We start from the raw sequence: 10440 nt of genomic DNA on the forward strand, positions 1-10440 counted from the left end.
AAAACCCCAGCCCCTGAACTGCTGACGCGTGGATGCTTTTGGTCCCGGTTGGTGCTACCAACCGGGATAAAAGGTCCTCCTGCCTGGGCAAGCCGCAGCGGCCACATGGAACCCCATCTGTCCCGGTTCATAGGCGAACCTGGACTAAACGTATTGGGCTTTAGTCCCGATCCTTTTGTCCTGGTTCCAGGACCGGAACAAATGGGCCTCTGGAACCGGGACAAATGAGTCTTTTTCTACTAGTGTATGAATGTGTGAAGATGAAGCAATGGTCCATTTATTTGCACACCAGCTTCATTGTACTCAGAACATATGCTGCCAGCAAGGGGAGGCCATGTATAGAACAGCCGGCAGCGATGGGCAACCCCTTTTCCCCGGGCTGCCTATTGGAGGGAGAACGCAAGGGTCAGGAGTGTGGTACTCGTGGGTACACTATGAAAAATGACACTCAATGTTTGCTTGCCGTGTCGATGTAAACTAGGCATTGATTGTTTGCTTGTCGTGTATATGTAAATGACTGACCAAGTGATTATCATAATAACACTTGTGCATCTGTGTGGGTGCATGCAAGTGTTTGTGTGCGCGCGGGCGCTCGCGTCTGTGTTAAGGCATCTACCAATTCACTAACCGTAGTCATTATCATCTTCCTTATTTATTGCATGATAGCTTGGATCTGGATCCCTTTCCCTTATATTTATACTGAGTGCATGTTCTAGCATTGTAGGTCTATGCGTTGCTAACACCGAACACTTTTCTCTAGAATTCTCATCATCTTACCATTTCCTTCATATGCTTGATTACTTGTAGGCATGGAAGACAATAGGAAGTTTTAGACAATGTCGGAGACAGGTACTTTGACTAGCCCCGAGAATTGAGCTCACATTGCTTATGAAAAATCTCAACTTATAGAATGATGGAGTCTTGATATACAAGCAAGACACTTTCCTCACACTTTTTCGCTGCCAGATCTTCTTGCATGCATAGCTTCCCCAATGTTGAACTCCTTAGCCAAATCTTAAAATTTTACTCATCAAAGTTCCCGATCGAGTAATGATAGACCTGCGTAAAGTTACTTACAGATTATACGTAACAGACAACACGGACGATTGTGATGGGATGGAAGGGGTGGGAGGGGCCCACACCCGTGAGAATCAGGGGAGCCGAGAGAGTTTGTTAGGCAGGTTACATAGCTCTTCGTATCAGCTTTCATAGGTGTAGGATTATTGGCTCCCAATCCCACTACCCGATAGTGTTGGTTTCCCTATATACTAGATCATTGATGCAGCATGTTGCCGCGCCCATCTATTTGAAAATTTTCATGATAGAACTTCACAAACTTTTGTAGGACTGAAAGGAGTCACAAAAACGTGTGTGTGTGCGCGTGCGCGCGTGCACGCTTGTGTCTAGGAGAGTGAAAGTTTTAGAGTGTCGCGTGATGATGTAGAATCCAGTTTGTTGAGTGCTTGCGGAAAGCTATGCATGGCCTGAGGGCATAAAGCAGAAGGCTAGAAGAAAAATGCAAACACAAATACAAATTATAAAATGGTACCTACCTGAAGAAATAAAGTATAGCTGAGTTGAATACTAGAAGATTGGATGGATCACAATAAAACCACATGATGTTACATATACAGATGAAGTAAAGTTGTAACATACTAATCAGCTCATACAAAGAGGTCAGAGGTTTTTTTTTGCAGGAAGAAAGAGGCCAGAGGTTAGTTTTCCTTGTCATGCGTTGTGAAAATTACCTAAGTTTCCCATAAATTAAACTACCTTTAAGATTTGTAATAAGCTTGACAATTTATCATGATTGACAAATATAAACACTGTGCTAGCACATCAGTATTATAATTTCTAATATGATATTGAAGCATCACCGTAGCAGGTTCGTTTTCGTCAAGGCAATTGTTAGTATGGGCTAGCTGGAGCTCTTCACTCAGATCAGAATAATCTGATCCACATATATAATGGGCAATGCACTTTATAAGATGCCTCAGACCTCCTAGAATCCATTTTATTACTTTCAACGACAGATGCGCTGTTGTTGTGTTCACTGTGTTCACCTGATCATCCGTGCAAAGGTTTATGAGATCGTTAAGCTGTGTCCAATCTCAAGTTATCACAATCACGATCCTCAAAATGATGGGTTGTGTCACTGTGTGTGATTCCAGAAGGACCAATAGATGAATTCAACGAGTGATGCTGTACACAATGTGCAGTTAAACTTGATTTCTTCTTCCTACTCTGAGATTTAGAAGTAGCAGCATCGTGTACAACTACTTTTTCTCTCTTCATAAAAGAAACAAAGATACGAGTTCCTAATCCAGACACCTGGAGTTCTTCGCACCAGGAAAGCTGACATGTCGCGGTGGGCGCCGCCAATGAAGTTGAAGATTAGAAGAGGAGCATTGTGACTTGAGGATGCCCGTGATAGAGAGAGTTAGAAGGAAGGTGAGGGAAATTGCTGCAAAAGGGTGCGGTGGGCTCCTCCAATCAAGTTGGCACGATGGACAAGGGACATATCATATAGAGAAGAGAGGTTGGGGAGCGGAGGATGCACCATGAGAGGGGGCTAGATCGATCGGCTTTGGGTGTCTGAATAGATTTGCTAGTTGGGCCATGAGCGATGCTACACACTACGTAAGTTAAATAATGTGATTAAAGTAACAATTTAGGTGGCATATTTTTAGCTGAAAAAAATAGGTGAGTAGGGCCCACCCAGTTGAATTCAGGGGATGGTGGTGAGATTAGTTTTGACGATAACTTAACAACATCGTAAGAGTTCCGTAGGTGCATAGGCCCAATCAATAGCCAAACACGAGTTTTTCCACTTGAGTAGCGCTTTTTCTAGGACAGTTGGGCCACTGGATGAGAGATGAAGCGCTAAAGGAGATCGAATGGCTAGAAATGATATATCACAAAAACGGGTGGCCACAAATGTGAAGGGCGTGAGAGGGCTGGGATTAGTCTCAGCTTTAATGTCCTAAAATTAATATCTTGTTCCCGTGAACATTCCTCATATATTACATTTTATCTACACTCACTTTGCTTTTACTCAATTACTCAATTGCATACCAATGAAAACCATGCATGATGCGATATCGTTGAGGTGCCAATCCAACATTGTCTCACCCATGGCATTTGGCATTTTAGTGCACATGGTGTGAGGGTGTGCCTAGAGGAGACAATTAACAATCTAACATTTTTCTCGCATATAAGATTTGACATCGTAGCACATGCGGTATGCCTAGAGGAGACAATGCGATTTTGATTGATCAATCAATTATTAGTAATATAGCTTCTGAACTACGCATGGTCACCTAAGCTACTCATTCCCAGCTAGGCCATAAAGCCATCAGACATGGAGAGATACCAAACATGCTCTTATGACAGCTGAAGTTATGGATGATTTTGCCATATATTTATATTTTCTCCTTTAGTACTTTTGGTCTATATTGTGAGCCAGAACATTTTGTTGTATATTTTCACAAGCATTTAGCAATTTGATTACTTGTAGACATGAAATCCATAGGGAAATCTACACATACATGTCTACGGAAACATTTTGTTGTAATCACAAGAGCCATTGTTTCCTTGCCATCTACATTTACTTAATGCTTCATGACACCAGAGGATCTTCATCCCTTCCCTATATATGTCCCTATTCTAGCGTTGTTGGTCTAGCTATATAATCATCCCAAACATATTGCCATTCACCTCGTTGTTATTTGATTGCTTCAAGACATGGAAGACATTGTGAAATTCCCAACAACATCAAACATAATCATGACGACACAACCATGTCTATGAAGCATCATTTTAGTACAAGAAACATTGTCTGCAATGCCATAATGTATAAAAACACGCTCACTTGAGTGCCAGAAGACAACAGAAGTTAAGATGATTCATCAAGTAGAGAAGGAGCGATTAAAAGTTAAAATAAAATGTTGTCGGAACAGATCCAATGTCATGGAAATAATTTATTCATGAGTGCGAAACATAAATCTAACAGATAACGAGTTTTAGGTAGAATGGCCAGCACGAAACACAGTAGCTTTTGAAAACGTCCGTAGGAAGGACTGTGTCACCATGGCACCGGATCTTTCATTTATCATCTTCGCAGATGGCTGCAACATTAACACAAAAAAAGTGTTCAAAGACTAATACAACATAAAGAGAACAATATAATATACTAGATGACATGATGCACTCTACTGCAGCCTGGCATAGCTGCGTGCCTACGTCCATACATGGGAATGGAATTTACGTGAGCTTGGTCACATGGTTTTTGTTGGTCAAGACCTGATGTGTACCATTTTTTCAAATCTTTTTTTCTTTTGCTGGGAGAAGGACCGTATACCCATGAAAATTATAGGAGATGTCTTTTGCTATAATTAAAAAAAGATTATATCAAATAACCAGTGGTTGAATGGTTAGAAGTGTGGCTGTATCCTCAGCTCACCAGGAATCAAACCCTAGGTTTGACACATGCGTGTCTCATAAAGGCAAAATATTGTTTCAGTGAGAAGTGACCTTTTTGTCGACAATGAGGTGTCTATGGTGTACGTCAATCTCAAAACATGTTGGCTCAACTACTCGAATGTGCTCATATTGATAGGGTGCGGATACACGAGTGTGTATATATGTACGTGTATGTGTACTACGTTTGAGAAAAAACAGCAACAACCATGGGGGAGAACCGACACACCATAGCCAAAGGAAAGGAACGGTTCAACCTCACGGAATAAACCATGCTGGTCAACCCACGACCCGACAGGTAGGCCCACCGGACAGAGGCAGTAGCCTGACCAACCAGACAATGAGTGCCACAAGACCAGAGCAGTGCCAGCAACAAAAAGTTGTGCATTCAAGTGCACTAATCTCTCTAAAGTATCTTTCTCTTTTGCATAAATATGAATAAAACTAAGCTTGCAATAAAAAAGAACCGCCCCTGTACAAGACCACAACTCAACAGGACGTCCAGCAGCCAGCCGCCCCGATCTCCAGATAGCACGGACAATCGGTTGGATAGCCATGCATAAAGTTGGAGAAGATTCAAAGCAATGGAGAATCTCGTTTGGTTCTACTTAGTTTAGTACCCACCATGAAGAAATGAAGACATTATTTATGCAAATACGAAATTATCACATAAATTGGATAACAAATTATTCAGAATAACGTAGATTTTGGATGCCACACTTAATACAAATCACTCAGAGAGCAACTATAACAGTCACTTGAGCATCCCAAAATTCAACTACATCTACTTTTGCAGTTCCTGCAATCACAATATAGATGCTTCTTATATGAAACACAAAATCAATATGTTATAGATCACTTCTAAGTTGTAACCAAATTTCACCTGTATATCCAGCTGTTTTACTCAATGTTCACAATGCAATCACGCAGCCGAATAAACCCCCTCTGCTTTACTACCAGCTCTGTATCATACAAATAGGGTATGGCTGATCTTGAGGCATTTGCAGAGCTATGGGTACTGATGCATTGACGTTGGAAACTGCAAGTGCTAATTATTACCACACCAGTCCTCTCTATTAGTAAACACGGATATGTCTTTGCCTCGCAAGGTTTCCTTGGTCATATTTTTCCAATCATTTTTTTGCGGCGTCTGCAGAGATGAAGCACTAACCCATGACTGCCATAGAAGTTTGTGTGGGATTTCAACAGTTAATCTTAAACTACAGTCCCCCGCAAAATAAAAATAAAAATAAACTGCAGCAAACACTATTGAGTTTCTCCTGGTTTTAGTGGAACAGATAATTTATTTTATCTGGTAGAGTTATGCATACATAAAACAGAGACGATAAGCACCATCATTTTCAGGGTAGGATCCTCATTAATTATTTATGAACTCATGCCTTAATGGTTATTCATCAACAGCATTTCATTCGGTAATAACGGCGTACTCATATTTTCCATACATGCGCATAACTAATAAAGATGAATGAAAGATCTCAAAATCTTAAAATGTGGTTCCAAATTAAATCATCAAAACATCCTTTTGCGTAGGTCAGTTTTCTTCTTCTTCCTCTCCAGTTCCAAAACACATTTGTACGAACAAAAACAAAATGGGCGCACGTACACTAGCTAGATTTGTGCCATCGTCATCAATTACTCACATCGGAAAACACCAAGCCGAGTGCACGAACCCTAGGATCATCTATCCCGTACGTACATAACCACGAGGGAAATAAAGTAAAATCGGATGGATGTGGCGAGAGATTGGGCGGGCGAGGAAGGAACTTACTGGGCTTGGCCTGCTTTCCGTCGGACCACTTGGAGCGGGAGTAGTGGACCTTCTCGACTTCGGCGGCCTCGGACTTGTAGGGCTCCTTGAGGCAGCTCCGCACCATGGACGCGCAGAGCCTGGAGTAGCCGACGTAGGTCATCCCCGCCGCTCGCCAGAAGGGCACCGCCGCCGTCGTGGCCGACATCGCCGTCCCCTTTCCTCTGCTCGATCGAGCCGCCGACGCCGATCTAGACGAGAGAGTAGAATGGACAGATCAATCAGTGGACACCTACGTACTCATCAGTCTTCACGGTTATATATAGAAGAAAATGCAAACCGATCAGTGATTCCGGTCAGAGGGCGGGCTGCATGCCCGTGCATGGATCGCATTGCATTGGATTGGTGACTTGGTGTACCTACGGCCGGGCCTGTAGTTACGGATCAGATTAATTCCACCTCCTTCTTTTGCGAGAGGAACTCCTTCACGAGAACTTGGATCGACGACCGTGTCTTGCGTTCGGCCAGAACAGTGTGAAACGCGGTTAACGAACGAACGTGTAGTTCGGATCCAACCAATTAACGTATTCTTTTTCCTTCTTCTTTTCAGAAAAAATGAAAAAACCAACCAACGAAGTCGCTGGTACACCATTGACACACGCACCCTTGAGTCGCACTAAAATCCCGGAAATCTTATGACCAATGCAAAACAAAGAATAAAAAGTGATGCAAAAATGAACTCATCAAAGGTAGGGGCATACGGCTGCAAACGAGTCGATTTCGAGCGAGATGCACTAGGCTCACCTCTACTTATATTAAAATTTGAGTGAGCTCAAACTGAGTGAAGCTCAAGGTCGAGCTGTAGAAAGTGACTCATGCTCAGTTTGTATCGATCTCGAGTTGATCTCGAGGTAGTTCTGATCTTAATAATCTAAGGCAATTTTTCAAACAAGTTAGGCCACTACACAACATAAAAGGTCACTGTAAAATTTAACTTATTCTCTTTCAACTGACAATAATACTTAACTAGATCGGTAGCGCGCCTTGGCGCGAGGGTGCCGGTCCTAACGATATAGTCAAGCAAGCAATGCTCAAGTTAGTAGGAATCTTGATTTAGCATATGTATACAGGCAGGACAACAAAATAAAAGAAAGAGAGAACATTAAATTATAATATAATGAAGACATCATTGAGTTCAACATCGTCATGAGGTTATAGGCAGCATCGAGTTCAGTGTGTTCATGAGACTACAAAAGGTAACCACTTGACATTAAGTTTAGTACTAAAAGTGTGAACATTAGAGAGCAAGTATATCACTTGACATTAAGTGCGGGATATTGAGTACAAAAGAATGGATAGACTCAACAAAGAGGTCATGTTCACAAAAGGAGAGGGAGATCACATGGTAGTTTACACGATGATCACATGCTCGTGGCATGACATCACCGAATACTTATCAGAGTGACCGGTGACATCCATCGACGATCAACGCCATGGCCTCAGTGTGAAGAAAGCAACTCCAGATGGTGCAAACACCTCATGCTCTTGTGCCTGAGACTGTATTTTTATGGCATGCAACCTCTTCTTCAGATTATTGCTTTTGTCCTATAGGAGGAAAGCCATGTGCTATGACATTATGAAGCTGATCTGAGAAGGAGCTCATGTATCTCAGAACATACAAGTAACCACTGGCAAGCTTGTTTATCATGTCTAGTGCCTCAGAGCTCGAGTCTCAAATGCCTCATCTGGTCCAATCATATCAAACCCGATAACAAAGAAAGCACTATAATACACAAGAAATATACTTTTGCATAGCAAAATCAAAAGGTGTGGATATATATATTGCACCATTGAAACAACTAATTAACCACAAGTATTGCATATATACTTGCGCATTCGCTGACAGCATCTTCCAGGAGGACCGACATGGTACATTAGGCAAGATTCAATACAACACTTAGATGCAAACTACAACATCTGCTTGTTGGGCGGCAGGACATAATAAGAATGGAGCTAGTCAGAACACATGAACTTGGGAAGACAACATTGTACTTGCAGGATCAACATTTCAGTATGGCAGAGCTACATGTTGTGAAGTTGAGAACTTCATGTGTAACTTAAACATTTCAGAAATAGCTTTGTAAGCAATAACAGAAACACACACAACAATCATGTTGATAGAGCATGATTCATGATACATCCAGAGTTGGGTAAAGTAAAAAATCTTTTTAGGCAAATAGTATATGGATATAACCAAGCATGATTCAATCAAACTACCCGTTTTCCGTAGTTGTAGGACCTACTGCTAGAAACACATTGACATAATGGCATGACAACATAAAGGCAAAGGGAACCAATTAAAGAGTGTAGAAACCAATTATAATAAAAAACAATACATTTCAGGAAATAAACATGACTCATTACTCTTTGCAGGCCAAAATATACTGTAAAACCAACAACAATAGATGAATGTAAAACTGTAATTTTAGAAAATGATAATGGTTCACCGACTTTCGCCTTTTATTAATGAATGTTGATCCATCAAGTCTAACATAAAGATATCTTCTTCCCTGACATAATTATGCAATTAAATCAAATGTCTACACTTTTAGAAAATGAAAATGGTTAATGATTCCAACTCTGTAGATATCCAAAGTTTGAATTAAATATGGTAAAACAATAGGAACAAAAAATCCTTGTTCAATCAGATGAAGCATCAACCGAATACATTGGAAAATACACACCTTATGAACCCAGACTGAACCGTGGGTGTTCAATCTATTGTATGAGAAGAAATAGAAAAGGAAGGGATGAGGATTTTTTATACCTAGTGCCGTGTAGGTCCATGGTTTGTTGTAGAGGATGGAGAACACAAAAAAATTTATACACATGGATTTTTATTTGTGGTTGTTGTAGAGGATGGAGAACACAAAAATTAATCTGTCTAATACTAATCATACATGGTGCCATAGATTAAGTATGACATGATGAAAAACAAATGATATTGTTTGCACCAAAACAAATAACAACTTAAGAAGCAGTGGACTCCTAACCTCACAAGAATAATTGTAAGATAAGGGAAAGATGTATTTTGGTTACCCACAGGGTGATTTATTTCTGTAGCTACTTCTCCGTACTTCTAACCTGAAGTGTTAAATAAAGCAAGGTTGTCAAAGATACTAACCTCCATAGGGAGATAAGCCCGGCCCTCGCTGATTACCCACTTGCAGGAAACCATATATCTCTAGAAGTATTGCACCATAGTCTTCACAGTACGGCGACCATCATAGGGAATCTACCACAGGAAAAGCAAACATGGAATCACCCACAAATCCGCAGGAGCATAAGGGACCTCTTTAACATTACAAAGCATACCCGCAAAGGGTGGATTTGCTGAGCATAGAACATTGCCATGATTTAAACTTGCAGTTCACTAAATGCTGACATGCGCATACCATATTAAATCCACTATAATTATATCTTGCATAGGCAAGTCCCATGACCAGGAAATATATTGTATAGGTAAGTTATCCTTGACAACATGCTAAATGTCAGGAAAAAAACTGGACATCACACAAAAGTGACCGACTATACATTCGAGACCAACCCAAGCTTTGAACCGATGCTAATGCGGTAGTCCAACAAACTTCAGACATCCAAATTTACTTCAGAAAAAGAAACATAACAATCGTTGCGACTGACCAGAAGAGAAAGACCGTGATATTTTAGTCGAGGAAGACCACTTCTTAAAAATGCTTAACATCTTAAGATCAATATCAGTGCAATTTGAGTAGAGCATTAACACCTAATCAAGTAATGGCCATTTATTAGCAACACCCTCTGCACCTAGCAACTACACAGTCATCAAGCTGCACTGGCTATGGCAGGATTGTCATATGGTCCAAGTATGAATACCTGATCAAATAATGGGCTTTTATTAACATGGCGTTACCTAAGGAATGCATGAACTCAAGAAATAAATAAAAAACACAGAAAGCTCATAAGTTCAAGCAGAGGATGCATTTCCCTTCCGGTAAAACATATCAAGAGGCGACATGAATGATTGAAAGGACCTGCAAAATTTAAATAGAAGCACACCTTGGAAGATAGTAAAGTAGTGCTAGTAAAAAAATTGTAGCTTTTCACGGAGAAGGAATAAAATTCACATCTACTGGATATCAGATGGGAACAAA

The 10440-nt window shown here is 40.8% G+C and overlaps 1 protein-coding gene and 1 long non-coding RNA gene across 2 annotated transcripts in view; both read right to left on the reverse strand.

Moving 5' to 3' along the window:
• Positions 1–3875: 3875 nt before the first annotated feature.
• On the reverse strand, positions 3876–6683 carry LOC119296823 (ATP synthase subunit epsilon, mitochondrial-like). Its single transcript, XM_037574881.1, has 3 exons — positions 6588–6683; positions 6269–6498; positions 3876–4127 (listed from the first exon to the last, which is right to left on the reverse strand). The coding sequence occupies exons 1-3, from the start codon at positions 6638–6640 to the stop codon at positions 4105–4107; spliced, it is 306 nt and encodes a 101-aa protein (XP_037430778.1). The 5' UTR covers positions 6641–6683; the 3' UTR covers positions 3876–4104.
• Positions 6684–7352: 669 nt separating this feature from the next.
• The window catches only part of LOC119296824, a 4254-nt gene continuing 1166 nt past the window's right edge, over positions 7353–10440 (reverse strand). Inside the window, exon 4 of the long non-coding RNA XR_005145396.1 lies at positions 7353–9542. This is a non-coding gene — a long non-coding RNA (uncharacterized LOC119296824). The remainder of the gene's footprint in view (positions 9543–10440) is intronic.

Source organism: Triticum dicoccoides, chromosome 5A (genome assembly GCF_002162155.2).
Source record: "Triticum dicoccoides isolate Atlit2015 ecotype Zavitan chromosome 5A, WEW_v2.0, whole genome shotgun sequence".
Taxonomy (NCBI): domain Eukaryota; kingdom Viridiplantae; phylum Streptophyta; class Magnoliopsida; order Poales; family Poaceae; genus Triticum; species Triticum dicoccoides.

What these genes read in the sequence shown, in the direction of transcription:
- LOC119296823 (XM_037574881.1), bottom strand. Translation starts at nt 6,640, where the DNA reads ATGCGATCCATGCACGGGCATGCAGCCCGCCCTCTGACCGGAATCACT. An exon ending in CTGACCGGAATCACTGATCG is followed by an intron (nt 6,499 to 6,587) that starts GTTTGCATTTTC and finishes TCTCTCGTCTAG; the next exon opens with ATCGGCGTCGGCGGCTCGAT. An exon ending in CGGAAAGCAGGCCAAGCCCA is followed by an intron (nt 4,128 to 6,268) that starts GTAAGTTCCTTC and finishes TTAATGTTGCAG; the next exon opens with CCATCTGCGAAGATGATAAA.